The sequence below is a fragment of the Spea bombifrons genome, chromosome 8, assembly GCF_027358695.1.
Source record: "Spea bombifrons isolate aSpeBom1 chromosome 8, aSpeBom1.2.pri, whole genome shotgun sequence".
In the NCBI taxonomy this organism is placed as follows: Eukaryota; Metazoa; Chordata; class Amphibia; order Anura; family Pelobatidae; genus Spea; species Spea bombifrons.
This window is the reverse complement of record NC_071094.1, coordinates 13,144,670-13,164,646: the sequence shown is the minus strand read 5'-3', so window position 1 is coordinate 13,164,646 and position 19,977 is coordinate 13,144,670. Positions and strand designations below refer to the sequence as shown.

Sequence of the window (19,977 nt, the reverse complement as noted above, 5' to 3'; positions counted from 1 at the left end):
TTCAAAAAAAAATGCAAACCTTGTCAAGATGAACACAAATTGGGCTGTTTTTTGACAGTAACATATACCAGGAGCTGTAAATTCATACCTAAATGTGTGGGGGGGGCACAAAAACTACTGCAAATGTTGAGAAAGGCTGGTGATAAAATGTGTGCATGGAAAGAAGGAAAATATCAGTATTTGAAATACCCTGGGGTGTTTAGTTTTCAAAAATATATAATATATGATATGTAATGTTTGTGGTATAATGTGTATACAATGTGTGTGGATGCACAAAATGACAAAGAAGGAAATTATAAACAGTAACACAGCAAAAACGTTAAAACAGCCTTTGCCCAAAAGTGTACAGTCAGCAATACAAAGGAAGGCTGATATTCAAACAACATAAAAGTTCCAAGAGGGCAAGGTAACGGGTCAAGCTGTACAAGCTTTGTTAAAGAGACGGGCATTCGTTTTCTTTTTGGATTTATGGGGTGGGGGGTGGGGTGACTTGCACTTAAATTAGCCAGACAATGCCGGCTCTGTGGGGATAAGTGGTAAAAATTGCCTGGAACCTCATCTCAAACCGTCTTAATTATGGGTATCATATGTACATTGACAACTATTACTGAAGTGTCCCTTTACTCGGAAATATTTGCTTGGAACCGTGGCCTGTGGGACTGAACAAAAACAACTGCCTCCAAAGGTAAGCCACAGAGAAGTTGTAGGGTCTGCTGGAAAATAAAATAACATGTGGAAGGACAGTAGCTTTTACTGCCCCTCTCGCCCATCGTTGTATCGGAAGTTGCTTTCAAAACTACAACCCACAGTGCTATTTATTTGGTGATCACAAGGACCAACAATGACTCCCTAACAAGCCCGGGTTATCCAGTTGCAATTTGTTAGCTGCAATAAATTACCTGTACCTGAGCTTTACGTCTTTAATGTCAACAAAGTCCCAGGAATAAACATCTGCTGCCGATCTAAGAGATAGAATTACCCCAAAAACTTTGCCTGAATAGTCCTCGGATATGCAATAAAGTCTCTATATTCCTCCTGGAACAAAATTTGGCAGTTTTCAAAATAATATAAAAAATATTTCAATAATTTCCATTATAATAATAATTTTCCAATAATATTCCATTTTCCAATAATTTAATTGTTGTGGTATCTTTACTCCACAATTGTACATCAGGTTTGTTATGTTTCCTTCTGCGTGATGATTATACCTAAAAATATGCAGATTTAAAATATAAAAGGTTTCCTGGACCTGAGAGCAAGTTGGCAACCCCAAAAAATAATCTATACACAAAGGTGGGGAACTGCTTCAATGAATGGTAATATAAACAATGGGCGGGGATAGCAAATTACCCATACCGCCATATCCCACTATTGTGTGACTGCCCGATGGATACGGGCGACCGTACGCTCCAAAACTGTAATAACGTTACTCGCAGCCACACATATCCTGCTGATCTCTGCACAAATGTTATTTGGTGACCTTCAAGTGCCAGAGCCAGTTGGTCATCCTCAGACCTGTTTAGAGTCAGGTCCTTTAGTTTTTTTAATCCTGCTCCCGCTGATTTCGTGACCATTACCGCCCGCTTCCACAATGTGCGCGTTCCACTCCCGCCCGCTCCCGCAACATATGTGTCCAATCCCACCCGCTCCCGCAACATATGTGTCCGATTCCGCCCGCTCCCGCAACATATGTGGTCAATCACACCCACCCCCTTACCTGTACTGCAGATTTTCTGTGCAGTCCCGCAAGGCTGCCTTCATGTTGCTCCCTTACAGCATCTCTTCTCTTGTTCCACCCAGGAGCTGAGCAGAGTCATGTGACATGGCGTAAAATCACGTGACTCCGCTGGCTTCCTTTTGCGGAACAAGAGAATAGATGTTGTGAGGGAGCAACGCGAAGGCAGCCTTGCGGGAGTGCGCAGGATTACTGAGACCCGCAGGTACAGTGTCTGACCGTCCGCAGCGCCCGAAAGACCACCCGAGTTTTTTGGTGGGTCCCGCAGAACCCGCATCCCAATGCAGTCCTCCACTTTAGTCTGCTGTTTGTAGTTATTCACCAACAGAAGGCTTGTCAGGAGAGTTGTGGTTTCAGCTCCTTGATTTCACGAACTTCCCTCTGATACATTGTGAAACGCCTTTATTTATGTAAATGTTTCTTTAATACCCCCCCCTCTGTTTTCTATATTGAGCCCCCGTGTTATTTCCTGATAGATCCCTCAGTCTGCTCAATATTCAGCCCTAGGCTGTAGACGATTGTATAGAGTCTATATACAGGTACTCGGTATATTTCATAAGATATTGGAATACTTCAACAAGTTTGTTTAAGGTTTTATTCTGAAAACCCATGACCTTTAAGTAAAGATCAGTATATACATACACATACACATACATATACATACATGCAGACCATTTACAAACACACATGCAGAAGCGCATTAATAAGTATAATGGAGGTTTGTTAAATGCATGTCCCAGCAACATTGTATCACTTTTGTTCTTCTAATGCTTGTCTTTTTTCTTCTTTCCTCCCTGTAAGATATTTAGAAAGAAAAAGAAATACTTAACATCAGAAATTCATATAAATATAAATCACACAAAATAAGTGACAAGTGAGGTCTTAAAAGCTTTTGTTACTTTATATGTATTTCTATTTTAGCGTAATAAAGTGTATCAACTGACTAAAGGCTTCATTTTCTTTTGGAATAATACAGCTATATCATTTTTTTTCTTACTGCATGACTTTACTTCTATGTTGACCCAAATATTATGTCACGTTGCCGCTCTGTCATAGGAGTCCCGGCACATTGCGCAGACGTCCACCAGCTGACAGAGACAAGGATCCAGGTCCCCTGTAGCGCTGCAGGGATCTGGATCTTACTCTTATTTGAGGTTGGATTATAAAACAAGGGGTATTTTTCAGAGCATTTCCCTTTAATCGCTTTAATCTTATTTCCCATTAAGACATACTTGCCAGGGGCTGGTAATTGACTCTAAAAAATGAAAAATATACAATATACAAAAATCTTTATGTATTAGTTATTGGCAGGGCTGGATTAAGATCATCATGGGCCTGGTGCTGAGGATTTTGGTGGGCCTTTTTTATAGAAATAAAATCAATAGACAGAAGCTTAACTCCTCAGCATCCATGTGTACTGGATAAGATGACATCAGTGCTAGGCAGATAATATAGGATATAATCTAATGTGATGGGATTGGGAGTACATCAGTACACTAAAAAAGTCATCATACACAGGGTGCCTGAAGTCACTAATCAATTTTAATAAAATATGCAGATTGAAATAGAGTAAATAACACAATAACTTTACTTCTCCTCTCACTGATTTTTGGGCCTGAAAAGGTTTGTCCTTTGAAGTGATCTACAAAGGAGGGTGCTTTATCTCTGAAATGGTAAAAATTAAATAGTTAAATTTATTTCTACAGTGCCAGGAAACAGATGACCAAACACACACACCAGGACAGGCTCTGCCACATCAACAACCAAACATCAGGATGGGCTCTGCCACATTGACACCCAAAAACACACACACCAGGACATGTTCTGCCACACCGACAAACACACCAGGACAGGCTCTGCCACACCAACACCCAGACATATACACCAGGACAGGCTCTGGCACATCGACACCCAAACACACACACCAGGACAGGCTGTGCCACACTGACACACACACACACCAGGACAGGCTCTGCCACACCAACACCCAAACACACACACCAGGACATTGACACCCAAACACACACACACCAGGACAGGCTCTGCCGCACTGACACACACACCAGGACAGCCTCTTCCACATCGACACCCAAACACAGGAAAGGCTCTGCCAAACTAACACCCAAACACACACACACACCTGGACAGGCTCTGTCACACATCTGGATGGGCTAAGCTACAACAATAAAAACAATGTTTTTTTCCCACAATTCTTTGTCGTTGACCCCCCTTTTGTGTTTTTGCCCCCAGCCAGCCCCTCCTTTTAGTATTGATTTAAGTAATGGCCCCAGCTGCCCCCTTGTGTATTGATGCCGCCAGCACAGATAAAATGATGCCCCATACAGCAGGTTTGGTCAGCAATATGTAAAAATTATATGTGTCCTGGAAAACAAGGCAAATTTGGTCACCCTAATGACCCCACACCCTTGCTGAATTTTCTAAAATGAGAAAATGTGTAAAAAAGTTACTTGGTGCCATTTAATGGAGTACAGGAGGAATGAGATTATTTAAAAGTTCAATTATTGAAGGTAACATAAAGTTTTATCAGGCTGGTCAGTAAGAGCAAAATTTAAAGAAAACACTGTGATACTCCGCAGAAGTGGCCAGAATAGTAAAAAACAAGAAGCATTTAGTAAATACAAAGAAAAGCAAAGTTAGGAAGACAGACAGATCTATAAGATTAGGCAGAAAGAAGAAAAGCATGTTATAAGAGCTGCCAGAGCACATGCAGAAGAGAGAATTGCTCTGTTAATAAAAAGTGCCACGGCTTCTTTGGTGGAGCACTGGAAGGTCATGTGATGCCTGCGCTCTGTCATAGAAGCCACTGGCTGCCAGAGAGAAGGATTCAAGTCCCCTGCAGCGCTGCGGGGAATATGGATCTTAGTCTTGTAGTCAGATCTCTATTTGAGGTTTGATTATAACGAATAAAAGACGAGGGATATTTTTCAGACCATTTACTCTGAAAAAACTAGAGAAAATACGGTATTTACCTAATTTCTTCAATTTCTCCTTTCTTGTCATATTTACATGTTAATATAAAACAATTTATAAACACAAAATGCAGCTTTTAAATCATTATTTTATTTATTGAAGGTAAAGAGTTCATCAAAACCTTTTTTACTCATGTGAAAAAATAATGCCATTACTGGTTGCCATCCTTTGCGCAAAAAGTGCAATCAAACATTTGCAATAAATAGCAATATTATTATTAATATTGGTGACTCTTCTTGGCTTAATTCAGCCACATTGGAAGGTTTTCGAGCATTACCTACGGATTTAAGTCAGGACTTTGACTTGGTAGCACCGAACCTTCATTTTGTTTATTTTGAGCCATTAAGAGGTGGACTTGCTTATGTGCTTCGGATCATGGTCCTGCTGCATAACCAACTGCGCTTGTGCTTTAGGTCACAAACTGATGACTGGACATTCTCCTTCAGGCGTCATCAATTATGGGAAGTCGCCCAGGTCCTGAAACAGCAAAGCAGTCCCAGGCCACCACACTACCACCACCACCGTGTTAGACTGTTGGTATGATGTTATGGAATGCTGTGTTAAGATTTACTTCAGATTTACCAGGAAGCATGTCTTTCAAAAAAATTCCACTTTAGACTCATCAGTCCACAGAATATTATCCCAAAAGTCTTGAGGATCATCAAGATGTATTTTGGCAAATGTCAGACAAGAGTTTGTGTTCTTTTTGTTCGTTTTCTCCATTTGTAGATAATGGCTCTCACAGTGCTTTGCTGGAGTCCCAGAGCCTTAGAAATTGCTTTGGATGATTTCCAGACTGATAGATGTCAATGACTTTGTTTCTTCTTTGCTCTTGAGTTTCTTCAGATCGTGGCATCATGTGCTGCTTTCTGAGATCTTTAAGCCTACATCACTTTGCAAAAAACTTTCTATTTAATTGATATTTAGATTCAGCAGGGCTGGGAGTAATCATGTCTGGGGGTGTCTAGTGAAATTAAACCCAATTATCATTTAAATTTGGTTAATTAATTGATTCAATAAGTAAGGGGGCAATTACTTTTTCACATAGTGCCAGGTTGAGTAGGATAGCTTATTTTCCTCCCATACATAAAATCTTCATTTGAAAGCTGCATTTTGTGTTTTACTGAAGTTGACTTTATTTAATATTAAAATTAGTTTGATGATCTGAAACATTTCAATGTGACAAATGTGCAAAAGCCAGAAAAAATGGGAAAGAGTGGAAATACTTTTTCACAGTACAATGTATATGTACGCATATTTATTTTTTACTACGTGTTTGTGCATCTATGTTACGCTTTACAGTATAATAAAAGGGGAGGTACAATAAGTGGAGTCATATAATATGTGACGTTGTCTAAAGACAAGGGTACGGTGAGTATTAGTCCCTGTCCCATCATTAGCTGTCCCACTGTGCCAGTCCCTCCACTAGCTCTGCATACCCTCTGAAACTAAATTTAAAATATGGCCCTTTACCTATAGCTTGCTCTGACTCTTTCTCCTGGCTCACATTGTATTGATGACATCAGATGTATCTCAACATTTCAACATTTCAATCTTATGCCCCCTGAGCCAGAGGTAAGTTATGAATTTGGTTCCTACTGTTTGTGATTTTCGTATGTCTCCTGGTAAGGTAAACCTGCAGTATTTCAATGGCTATATCCCAATCATACCAAAACTTAACGTTACCTTCACATTCGCTATTGTGCCACATGAATCAATGGATGCAGCTTTTAGAGGAGCTATGAGGGTAGCGGCGTCTGGACTGGACGACTTCAAGTAATGAGAGACCTCGTCTAACAGCTCTTCAGGAGATGAAGGCCCCCGGAAAACCGAGATCTTCAAGCAGCTAAATGGAGGAAAATTTAGCCAGTGTTTAATATGTTGCGCCTACAACATAATTACATTGAATGTTACATGTGTCGATATTCAACGTACTCTACTCAATATACTTTTGTAACTAAATATACATACAGTTTTGAAATAATTCTTGAATGATAATAAATTATTATTAATTGTTGCTATGGCAATAGAATTGTTTAATTCCCAATGTTTGTAGTCCATTATGGCTACGGTTCTCAATGCCAATGTAGAGTTCTTCTGTGTATGACCAGGCATGAAGGGGTTTTTTTGTGGCCCCTAGTGGGTGGGGGTCCAACCTACTTATACATTGCGGGTATTTTCTTACATTACATTGGGACCTACTTTCATTGGAGGACACCATATTTTCTGGAGTGACAGCTGGCATTCTCCTGGTCCAGGCAGGGCTGTAGCAAGGGTGAGGCGAGTGAGCCACTCGCCTTGGGCGCACCTGCGAGGGGGCGCACAGCTGCCCGATCAGAAGCTGCAGGTCTGCTTGGGGAGATCACGGACAGTAGCTTTTCTATTTGGGAGGGGGCGACCGGAAAGGCCCCCTCCCCTGTGCCGGTCTTCAGGGGACTGCACGATTGTGCTCTATCCATCCAGCCCTGCTCATCAGGCGCCCCCGTGGGCAGTGCGCACCCAGGCACCATCAGCACTGGTCTGGGGTGGAGGTGTCCGATGAGCAGGGCTGGTTGGGGATATCACAATCCCCCTCAAACCGGCCCAACATTTGACAGACCTCACGCTCCCTATTCAGACCTCGTCTTCCGTTCTCCCTAACCACTATGCGACGGCAAATGATGCAGAGCTCCGGGATATGATGTCAAGCAGAGGCCTGGAGTGACAGACCTCGAGCTCCCACCACAGGATGGAAGATAGAAGATGATGGAAGATGAGAAAAGTAATAGATGGGAGAAAGGGCTGTGTATAGATGTGTGTTTGTAAGCTGGTGTGTGTGTGTGAGGGCTGTGTATATGTGTGTGTGTTTGTAAGCTGGTGTGTGTGTAAGTGCTGTGTATGTGTGTGTGTTCGTAACCTGGTGTGTGTGTATGGGCAGTGTGTGTGTATGTGTATGGGCAATATGTGTGTGTGTGTATGAGCAGTGTGTGTGTGTATGAGCAGTGTGTGTGGGCAGTGTGTGTGTGGGCAGTGTGTGTGTGTGTATGGGTAGCGTGTGTGTGTATGGGCAGCATGTGTGTGTATGGGCAGCATGTGTGTGTATGGGCAGCATGTGTGTGTATGGGCAGCATGTGTGTGTCTGTGTGAATAGGCAGTGTGTGTGTGTGTATGGGCAGCGTGTGTGTGTGTATGGGCAGTGTAGGTATTTCTGTGTTTGTAAAGCTGGTGTGTGTGCGTGTGTAAGGGCAGTGTAGGTATTTGTATGTTTATAAGCTGGTGTATGTGTATATACATATTAATGGGCAGGTGTGTGTGTGTGAGGGCAGTCGCGTGTAAGGGCAGTGTATGTGTGTGTTTATGGGCAGTCGTGTGTAAGGGCAGTGTATGCATATATGTGTGTTTATGGGCAGTTGTGTATAAGGGCAGTGTATGCGTATATGCGTGATAATGAACAGGTGTGTGTAAAGGCAACGTGTATGTGTGTTTGTGTGTTTATGGACAGGTGCGTGTAAGGGCAGTGTAAATTAAACAACCTCTGTAAAAAAAAAAAATAGCTGGGGGGTGCAATTTTTCATTGTTGCCTCGGGTGCAAAAGGGCCTAGCTCCGGCTCTTGGTCCAGGTGCCACAGAAGGGCACCATCTGTCACCCAGAAATGTGGAAGTAGGTCTGATCGCCCATACTACATGTAGCACTATATGTGTCTCGTAGACAGAACCCAGTGACTCCCTCTTGGATGTTCGGGAAAGTGTCACCAGACTGCTTTGAAGTATTCAGTAGCTACCAACAGCGCTCAGGTTAAAGATCTCGCTAATTACTTATCGTTAAATGCTGCTTATTACTCAAACCGTGTCATAAGCATTCAAACAAAGAAAAGGAATCCCAGCACTCCAAACAGCTTCCAGTCTCTAGGACACTTTATTAAGCGAAAACAAACAAAAGCAACGTTTCGGCCAAACAGGGCCTTTGTCAAGCTGTCATAAGCAGACACACAGCGTTCACAGGTGCTCCTCGATCCACCCAGAACTGGTTTACGTTCCTCCTACTCCACAGGTAGCTATGATTTTAGATAATCTGCTATTGGACAGAACATAAAAAAAACATGGCAAACATTCGTAAATCTAAATATGTCAGCGTCCGCAGAGCAGGGTGAGAGACAAGGAACGTTCCCTCTCTCACCCAAACGTCCAATTTTGCACCAAAGAATGAATGAGCCCCATAATTCTTGTAAGAGCCTAGCTGGGAACTCTTAAGGTTTGACCCGGAGTCCGTGGTTTGTTGCCCAAATATCAGCGTCTCCGGATGAAGGAGTAAAATCTCCAGATCACACTGTCTGGAACTGACTCTGTCCTATTCTACACTGCTGTGATCATACATAAGACCCCTACTTGGTGCTTTTGATACCAGTATGTTATGGATGATATCCCTGCTTGAATGCAGGTGACTCAGTTAAGCACATCTTTAAAAAAATGACAAGTCTTACAATTTGGCAAATCACTCCAAAGAATCTTCTTGATGTGCTATTAAAGGGTTAATACCTAAATAGTTGCAGTCAGCTGACTAAAGAAGATCTCCAAGGTATGCCTAACTGGCACTGATGTCACGTCTGATGGTTCAACTGACCTGAGGCTATCAGAGATGAGTCCAGTCTTGGACATGCGCCTCTACTTCCGTCATTCCCCCTCTCCATCTAAGAAGGTTCTGCACTTTAATGCATTGCTGGGCTCTGGGCAGACATTTCAACACCTGAAAGACCCTCTAAGCCCAGTCTAATGGTAGAAAGGCACAGATCAACCACCAGTACAAATATTTTAAGTAACAAAAAAGGTTTTTACGTTCCATTCTCAGGATGGCATCCTACATAGACACGTAACAGTGCGACGGCGGCAGGCACCTAACACGCTGCCACCAGCGTATGTATGATGGCGCTATATACAACAATAAATAATAATAATAATCATACAACAGGCCATTAAAATACAGAGGCGCATTGATAATGATCACTGTCCACAATTTTACAGAAACTCAATATGCGCTGGCTATGGATGAGTTAATCCCGGTATATAATAGCAATGATCATATATAATGTGATATATGATCTACTCTTATATCATCATGAGGATCACATATAGACATTTAAATGCCCCCCATGGGACCTCCTACAGAAACTCACCCATCGCAACTCCTCTGGAGGCCACTTTTGCTGCCTCTTCGTGGTCCTGGAGTGAGAGCAAATCGCGCAGGTCGCTTCTCACCCTGTTCAGTCTGGTTTCGCTCTGCAGGCACTTCTCCAGCAAGTTGCATAAAAGGGTGTTACATTTCAGCTCCTGGGCACCCCTGGGCTTCAGCTTCTGCTTGCAAATGTGGCACCTGTCCACTGCTGGCCCCCGCAAGCACCTTTTGCAGAAAGAGTGGCCGCATCTTACAGTTACAGGGTCCCAGAGGGCCTGCTGGCAGGAGGGGCAGTTAAAGACATCCATGGGTCACAGGAGGGTAACACTCCACCCCGCTTGGCACGCAGTGGATCCGGACTCCGGCGGAGACAAAGTGGGAAGAAGAAGAAGCACAAAGAGCCCCTGACATAACATGTGCGGCAACATTACATAAAGTGTGTGCTCACGTGACCGGCAGGGGTGGCCTCCCATTGGCTGTCTCTGGGCTGCCCTCCCTTGTTGTGAAACAGCCCATGTTGTTGGTTTCATAAGGGCTGCGATGAGGAGGGGGGCAGGCGCAGGCGCACGCTGTTAACATGTGTGTAGGGAACAGTGGCGACTCTAGAAACAATATTTAAGGGGGGCAAACAAGATACCACAGTCAAACTGGGGGGGGCATTAATAATTTCCACCATTAAATCATACCACTGAAAAAACACACACTGCTGATCTCAGCACTGAAGGTATATATCAAATAAACAGAATCAGACATACAAGTCCTGTATTTGCAGGTATACAATAATAATATATGAAACGTAGCATCGCAGGTATAGATCAACTGAATAAGACATATTAACCCTGTATTTCCAAGTACACAAAAATAATGTATGGAAACATAGCATAGCAGATATGGATCTACAGAATAACACAAAAACCCATCTTTGCAGGTAAAGATCAATTGGAATTCACATAAAAACAGGGCATTAAAGGTATATTTAAAACCCCCTAAATTACAGGCATAGATCACAGGTTGCACACCCCAAAGCCAGCCCTGGCGTCTACACTGCCCACATAGAACCCGACTAGCACCCAGATAACACACATAAGATTTGCAATCTTTGTCCCCAAACAGCCCAGCACAAGTCAACTTTGTCCCCAAACAGTCCGGCCAGTGCCATCTTTGTCCCATATACACCCTGCCTGTGCCATCTTGGTCCCCAAGGCTCAAACCTCCTGCTAGTGCCATCTTTGCCCTTCCACAATTATACATCTATGATACACAAACACATTTACAGTCACTCACTAATTCACACTTTAATTCAGACAACTCATCCACACATTAACTCATGCTCTCCCTCATTCACTCAATGCATCCACACATTAACTCATGCTCTCCCTCATTCAGGCAACTCATCCACACATTAACTCATGCTCTCCCTCATTCAGGCAACTCATCCACACATTAACTCATGCTCTCCCTCATTCAGGCAACTCATCCACACATTAACTCATGCTCTCCCTCATTCAGGCAACTCATCCACACATTAACTCATGCTCTCCCTCATTCAGACAATACATTCACATATTAACTCATGCTCTCTCTAATTCACTCAATGCATCCACACATTAATGCACACTCTTTACTTATATCTACCCCCCTTCCTCATCACTTTTTAACTCCCTCCCTCCCTTCCTCATCACTTTTTAACTCCCTCCCTCCCTCCCTCATCACTTTTTAACTCCCTCCCTCCCTTCCTCATCACTTTTTAACTCCCTCCCTCCCTCCCTTATCACTTTTTAACTCCCTCCCTTCCTCATCACTTTTTTAACTCCCTCCCTCCCTTTCTCATCACTTTTTAACTCCCTCCCTCCCTCCCTTTCTCATCACTTTTTAACTCCCTCCCTCCCTCCCTTTCTCATCACTTTTTAACTCCCTCCCTTCCTCATTACTTTTTAACTCCCTCCCTCCATTCCTCCATTCCTCCATTCCTCATCACTTTTTAACTCCCTCTCTCCCCCCTCTCACCTTGAAGTCCAGCGACGGGAGGACGATACTTCTGTCTTCCTGAACCGCTCGCTGGTGCCCGCTGCTTCACTGCTGAGCGCCGTAATATGACGTCATATTTCGGCACCCAGCAGTGAAGCAGCGGGCACCAGCGAGCGGCTATTAAACGCTGTCTTCTTTTTTTTGATGCGGGGGAGAACGAGGGGCGCCGAGCGGTTGCTAGGCGCCCCTCTCTCTCCTCCGCATCAGTGTTTAAAAGCCGCTCGCTGGTGCCGGCATTTCATGCAGAGCGCCGCAAAATGCCGGCATATTGCGGCGCTCTGCATGAAATGCCGGCACCGGGACGGGGGTAGAGGGCTCGTGGAGGAGAATGAGGGGCGCCGAGCGGTTGCTAGGCGCCCCTCTCTCTCCTCCGCATCAAAAAAAAATAAAAATGCCGGTGAGCGGCATTTAAAAGCCGCTCACCGGCGCCCCCCTTGAGGTAGCGCCCATGGCACGTGCCATGGCTGCCGTACCCTATATACGCCTCTGCCTGGAACAATGCTGAACCCTTCTGATCTAGAAAGCCCCAGAGGCCAAAACGAACTGCATGACCGGGGCAAGCTAAAGTGAACAGCCTATCCTTAGAAACCATGTGGTGTAGTGGAGGCAGGGAATGGGCAACAGAAAGGTGCGGTACATATATATATATATATATATATATATATATATATATATATATATATAAATATATAAACTGGACACCGTCCCCTTGTTCCTGGCGCGTCCCTCCCTCCCTGTTGTTTCGGTCATCTTGATGTATTTTGATAGGCGGTTTTTGTTTGTGTGGTTCCTGTTAATTAATGTTTTGGAGACGGTTCGTCAATAGTGAGGTGGAGGTACGCCTCAGTAAGTTGTATTGTTTTCCCTAGGGCAAGGTCCCTTTGATAACGTAATGTGATTTATGCCAGTCTGTCTGCCAATGTAGGCTTACGGCAGGCGGGAGTAATGTCGGCATTGGTTACAGTGGCTTGTTGCCATATGTTTTATGAATATTTTAAGGCGGTCTTATGACTAAACGTTTACTGTTTTTACAAGGTGTATTGCTTGACAGAGATAGCACCAAGCAGCGTTTGACGCGTATTAACATTTGAATACTGTTTTCTTAAACAAACTAATAAAGCGCTGTGGCCATACACTTTCCCACTAAATTTCGGTCTCCTGTGTGTTTTATTATTATTTTGTGAACTCAAAAAGAGGTATGCGGATCAAGGATCCTGACAACGCTAGCAGCAGAGGGGGTTCCACATCCGAGGCTCGTCGAAGAGGGGATGTGCCTGGATCGCAGAAAATAACTGTGAGGGTGAAATCATATATTTTTCTTAAAGTTCTTTCTGTACTGTTGGTGCCTCAGCTGAACAATGACACAATTTATATTCACCAGCATTTTCTGATTATGGTCCCCACATACATAGTTCTTCTTTGTTTAAGAGAGCCGCATCCATGCTTTACATATTACCCTATATTACATAGTTTAGGGCTTGGGGCTAGTGATTTTGTATACTATATACTATAATACGTATAGTGTTAGGACTAAGGTTCTTTTTAAAAATGTTGGTTTTTATTTATTTATTTCAGGCAATCCTTGTACGACGGTGTACCAGGTCTCACAGTGAGCGCTGTTAAACACGATTGGGCTGCAGGGCGCCAACAAAGCTGGCTTCTAACGACTGCGTGATCTCCCAAGATCAGCAAGTCAGGACGTACTGATATGTCCTAATGGGCTTCTTTAAGAAGAAAATGAAGAAAAAAAAGAATACTTTCCAAAATGTATGTTTAATGTAATAAATTAAAAAAATGCATGGAGCCCCTTTATCGGTTAGATTAAGGGTTAGTGGCCTTGCACTAGGACATTACATATTGATAAAGCCTGCACCCATAGGGCAGGGTGCCATGAGGTTGTGGGGGCAAATAAAGGTCAGTTTATCAATAGAAATAACGCAGAATAATGAAAATGTATCCAGCTTCTGTGTATATATAAGAATATGTTACTATACGTGAAAAAATGTTTACCTCTTCTGGGTATTTCCCTGTTTGCTGAAATAAGAAATAAAGCATGAGTTCATTACTTACTTCTCTACTCCCTCCTTTCCTGCGTTCTCTCCCACGTGTTTCACATTCCCGATATCTCGCCCTCTCTACACATATTCCATCCCTGGTTACTTCTCTCCTGTTCTTAAACTATAATCTCCCCCTCTCCCATTAATTGCTTTACCTTTACTTATTGTTGCTCTTCCTCTCTATCAGACGTGTAAAAATAAAGAGAGGCTTTTTCGAGAAGCTATATCCATAGAGAGAATTAATAACTGGCCTCTGTGTTTATATACAGACCATGTGGACTGAGATCTTCCCTCTAAATACTCACCACACAGTCACTGCAGGCTCTTCTTCAACTAAAAATACAAAGCAATAAGTAACATGAATATGATATTTTTGGGTTCTTTTTTCATTCATCAACCACCTTGCTATTAGACGCCATCATATATTCATTCTGCCCAAGGAAACAAACAAACGCTGAGAACTCCTAACGTTTTTAATGAAAACCGATGACTTTACTGTGATCTGCAGACCATCCATAATAACTCAATATGTTCCCTGTCTGGGGTTTGAATAACAGGGCTGCAACTAATGATTATTTTCATAACTGATTCGTTGGCCAATTATTTTTTTGGATTAATCAATTAAAAAAATAAATGTACATTTTTCATTTATGTAACTGGATGTTAAAAACAAACGGCAGAATAAAAAAAAAACATTGATAAAAATGCATTTCTTGTTTTTATTTCCCAACCTGCCCCCCCCCAGTTATGCACATCTGAGCCCAGGCTTGCCACACTACCTCCCAGATGTCACATACCTCTAGATATGCCACATATCCCCAGATATGCCACACTGCCTCCCACATATGCCTTATATACCCTATATGACTTATATCCCCAGATATGCCACTGTGCCCCCTGATATGCCTTATACCCCAGTATGAATTATACCCCCAGATATGCCATAGTGCCCTCATAGATTCACAGACCCATTCACATCACACTGACACAATACTTTTATAAATAAGTACTGGGTTAATCTTCACTGCCCCCAGGATTTAGTTTCCCCTTAGTTTGCCGCCCTTTACATCTAACTGCAAATTGAGTTAACCTTATTAAATTAATTAAATTAACCCTCCATCATAAGCATTAAATTAATCCAAAAGAACCCATCAACCATAACTGCCCCTAAATTAACCCTAACGACCCCATCAACCATAGATGCCCCTAAGTTTACCTTGAAGATCCCATTAACCATAACTGCCCCTAAATTAACCCTCAACACCCCATCAACCATAACTGACCCTAAATTAACAATCAACACCCCATTAACCATAACTGCCCCTAAATGAATCCTAAACACCCCATTAACCATTACTGCCCCAAATTAACCCTAAGCACCCCATCAGCCATAACTGCCCCTAAATTAACCCTCAACACCCCATCAACCATAACTGCCCCTAAATTAACCCTAAACACCCCATTAACCATAACGTCCCTAAATTAACCCTCAACACCCCATCAACCAAAACTGCCCCTAAATTAACCCTCAACACCCCATTAACCATAACTGCCCCTAAACACACCATTAACCACAACTGCCGCTAAATTAACCCTCAACACTCCATCAACCATAACTGCCCCTAAATTAACCCCTTAACACCCCATCAACCATAATAATAACCACATATTAATGTTATACTCACAGTTAGATGAATGTCTGAGCCATGTGGACGCTATAGGAAATGGGCGCGACCAATCGACAGTGTTATTGCAGGGAGGGACTGGGAGGGTAAGGGGCGGGGCCAATTGTCAGAGTGACTGCAGGGAGGGACTGGTAAGTAGTAACTGCTCTGAGTCATTGAATGAAAAGGATTATAACGGATTATTTGCTCTGAAAAAACCCTCATTTTATAATCGATAAAAATCGATTCAATCGATAATGAATTTCGTTGGCAACGATTTTCATTAACGATCATTATCGACTTTATCGATTAGTTGTTGCAGCCCTAAATAACAGAAGCTACAATATGATGGGGTCTTGTGTATTACAGTAAAAAGTTACTTCAGAATGTACTTACATGACATCTGACTTCCCATCACCTGAAAAATGAAACAGACATAATATGTTAAATAATATTGTAAAAAAGCTTCCATGTCCACATTTATTCAGTTGTATATCATATCTATATATCCACAATATGTCTCGTTGAGCCGGGTTTGCTGGCGGACTCTGGGCAACCAGGACAGGAAATTCCTCCATGGTGGGAGAGGGAGGTGAAGCCCCTTATAATCCCTATTCTGATAATTAAACCCAATAAACATTGGTTACTGGGTCTTATTATAAATACCAGTTAACCAACATTTTACTGGCAGGGAGCTTACAACCTATTGCGTGTTTATCACCTGATCACCTATAGAAATACTTACTCACTATCTTCTCAACATGTTAAGTAGATGGAATAGCTAGTACTTTGTACATCTACATCTGAACTCCAGTGACAGCAGACTTAGTATGAATTAGCTTTAGGGCCACTATACCATTATGAAGGGTAACTTACATTTCTGAGCCTTAATACATCAACCCAAGGATCTTTACCAAATTAGTTTTAAAAAAAACAACATTTAATCATTTCCGGATGCTGTGGCAAAGCCTTTCAGCTTGTCCAGGATAATTTCTGACGACCCTAATTATAATACGACCCCCCAAAATCTGAATATTAATTTAGGAAAAAAGAAATAGCCTGAATATAAGATGACCCTATAGGAAAAAAGTTTTACTAGTAAATGTTAATTGTTTTTATTTCCTTTTATTTTCCAACCTGCCCCCCAGTTATGCAGATCTGCCCCCAGGCTTGCTACTCTGCCCCATATATATGCCACTGTGCCACATGATATGCATTTTAATCCTCTAAATGCCACTATGCCCCATGATATGCCTTTTGGCCCCCTATGTGCCACTGTGCCCCATGATAGGCCTTTTGACCCCCTATGTGCCACTCTGCCTCCAGAAATGCCTTATACCCCTATATGCCACTCTGGCATTTAGGGGGCATTTAGGGGGTTAAAAGGCATATTATGGAGCAGAGTGGCATATAGGGAGGTATAAGGCATTTCAGGAGGCAGAGTGGTGTATAGAGGGTTAAAAGGCATTTCTGGTGGCAGAGTGGCATAAAGGGGGTTAAAAAGCATATCAGAGCACTCTGCCTACAGTAATGCCTTATGTCCCCCCCATTTAGCCCCCCCTCCAAACTTACTGGTACTCCTGACTCCCCGGTGTGTAGCTGGGGCAGTGTGTAGATGTCTACACGATTCGCGTAGGCAACTTCCGCTGCAGCCGGAAGGAGGTGCGGTTAGCAGCGGGGGTTGTCTGCGTCCATCGCACAGACCTTCCCCGGCTGTCAGAAAGAATTCCCCGGTGAGGGGAACTCTGATCTCCGAGAGCCGGGGAAGGTCTGGACGCAGACAACCCCTGCTGCTAACCGCACCTCCTTCCGGCTGCAGCAGAATTGCCTATGCGAATCGTGTAGACTGACCAGGGATTCAGAAGCACCGGTAAGTTTGGGGGGGTGTTTTACCAGACAAGAGCATCCAGGTCCCCTGTAGCGCTGTGGGGGATCTGAAGCTTAGTCTTATAGTCAGGCCTATTTGAGGTCTGATTATAAGACAACCCCGATTATAAGACGAGGGGTATTTTGACGAGCATTGCTCTGAAGAAAACCTCGTCTTATAATCGAGCAAATACGGTACTTGGTTGATACAGAATTCCCGGCTCATCAAACGCAGAGAGGATTAACTGCCGACGAACCCCAAAGACCCCACATGGCTAAAGAGAACCCCTGAGATTTAACAGGTTAACTATTTGGTAAGTTTGAGCCCCGGTCTCAGGTGGCCTTGGAGGATCCAAGGATTACAGTGAAGGAAAAAATTATTTGATCCCCTGCTGATTGTGTACATTTGCCCACTGACAATGACATGATCAGTCTATAATTTTATTTGAACAGTGAGAGACTGAATAACAACAGTTTTGTTTGACAAATCAAACCTTCAGCTCCCTCCACAGATTTTCTATGGGACCTTAATGTGCTTCTTCTTGAGCCACTCCTTTGTTGCCTCGGCCATCTGTTTTGGGTCATTGTCATGCTGGAATACCCACCCACAAGCCATTTTCAATGCCTTGGCTGAGGGAAGGAGGTTCTCACCAAAGATTTGACGGTACATGGCCCTATCCATCGCCCCTTTGATGAGGTGAAGTTTTCCTGTCCCCTTAACAGAAAAACACCTCCAAAGCATAATGTTTCCTCCTCCATGGTTGACGATGGGGATGGTGTTCTTGGCGTCTAAGGCAGCATTCCTCCTCCAAACACGGCAAGTTGAGTTGATGCCAAATAGCTCACCAGAACACTTTCAGCTAGTTCTCTTCTGAATCATTCAGATGTTCATTGGAAAACTTCAGACGGGCCTGTACATGTGTTTTCTTGAGCAAGGGGACCTTGCGGGCACTGCAGGATTTCAGTCCTTCACGGCGTAGCGTGTTACCAATTGTTTTCTCAGTGACTATGGTCCCAGCTGCCTTGAGATCATTGACAAGATACTCTCGTGTAGATTCCTCACCAGTCTCATGATTATTGAAAGTCCACGAGGTAAGATCTTGCATGGAGCCCCTGACCGAGGGAGACAAAGTTATTTTGTGTTTCTTCCATTTGTGAATAATCGCAAAAACTGTTGTCACCTTCTCATCAAGCTGCTTGGTTATGGTCTTGTAGCCCATTCCAGCCTTGTGTAGGTGTACAGTCTTGTCCCTGACATCCTTGGACAGCTCTTTGGATCCTGGCCATTGTGGAGAGGTTGGAATCTGAATAATTGCTTATGTGGACATGTGACAAGATGAGCGCTCATAATCTCAGCTCATTACTTGTATAAAAGACACATGGGAGCCAGACATATTGCTGATTGATAGGGGATCAAATAGTTATTTAACTGATCAGAATACAAATCAATTTATAACTTATTTGAAGTGCGTTAGTCAGGATTTTTTGTTGTTATTCTGTCTCTCAATGTTCAAATAAACGTACCATTAAAATGTTACACTGATCATGTCTGTCAGTGGACAAAGGTACAAAATCAGCAGGGGATCAAATAATGTTTTCCTTCACTGTAGTGATGGGCTGAGTGGAAGCTTTAGTGATTACCATGCTTGTCCTATGTTTATACTGTATGTGTATTACCCACCTGATGATGTCAGTCATATGCTCCTCCGATTCCAACTTTAAGCACTGCTGGGTCTACCTGCAGGATACAGACAGTATGAGAGCATAACTAGGGGCGTAACTAGAAGCCTCAGGGCCCCGGTGCGAGAATCTGTTACGGGAAAACCCTCCACCCCCAACCATCTCCCTACACCCAAACCTCTCCGTACCCTCCATTCTCACCATCTACCCTCTCCCTACTCCCCCTTCTCACCATCTACCCTACCCCCAAATTTTTACTTGTCTTAAAGCATATACAAATATTTGGTCAATACCAATTAGTTACTGTTTAAGGAGACTCATGCTATCTTTCTTTATTAAAAAATACCTTTAGAACTTTTTTTTAATGTTTAAAACTGACATCAGTGATACAAATGGTATCATCTGTTTCTTTGATACCCCTACACCCAGGGGAGGGCTGGCAGCCTAAGGCCTGGGGGGCAAGTCTAGTCAAGTGGCCCATTGCGCCACCAAAGTGGCTGCGAGCGACCAAAAACGAAAAAAAAAAACTTTTAAAATACTTTATTAACCCCTTAGCGACCTTTGCCGGTTCAGGACCGTCATGACAAGAAGGTCACTAAATGACCTTTGACGGTCCTGAACCGTCACAAAATTAAATAAGCTTAGAAAGTGATCAACGATCACTTTCTTCGCTTAAACGGCGTTACTGTAATGCCTCGATGTCGAGGCATTCAGTAACCGAGATCGGCATCGGGGGCCATGTCTGGCCCCTCCCCGGGGCGTCAACAGCCGCCATACATTGTACGTGTTAAAAGTGTTTAGGAGGCG

General features: G+C 43.2%; 1 protein-coding gene across 1 annotated transcript; it reads right to left on the bottom strand.

The window, feature by feature from the left end:
- Window positions 1-2,407: 2,407 nt before the first annotated feature.
- On the bottom strand, window positions 2,408-10,195 carry LOC128503688 (LON peptidase N-terminal domain and RING finger protein 2-like). Its single transcript, XM_053473861.1, has 2 exons — window positions 9,877-10,195; window positions 2,408-2,529 (listed from the first exon to the last, which is right to left on the bottom strand). Exons 1-2 carry the CDS (start codon window positions 10,181-10,183, stop codon window positions 2,486-2,488), a joined length of 351 nt encoding a protein of 116 aa, XP_053329836.1. The 5' UTR covers window positions 10,184-10,195; the 3' UTR covers window positions 2,408-2,485.
- Window positions 10,196-19,977: the final 9,782 nt, after the last annotated feature.

Coding starts and splice junctions, on each gene's coding strand:
- LOC128503688 (XM_053473861.1), bottom strand. CDS start 10,183: ATGGATGTCTTTAACTGCCCCTCCTGCCAGCAGGCCCTCTGGGACCCT. Junction 2,530..9,876: donor CTCCAGAGGAGTTGCGATGG/GTGAGTTTCTGT, acceptor AATATCTTACAG/GGAGGAAAGAAGAAAAAAGA.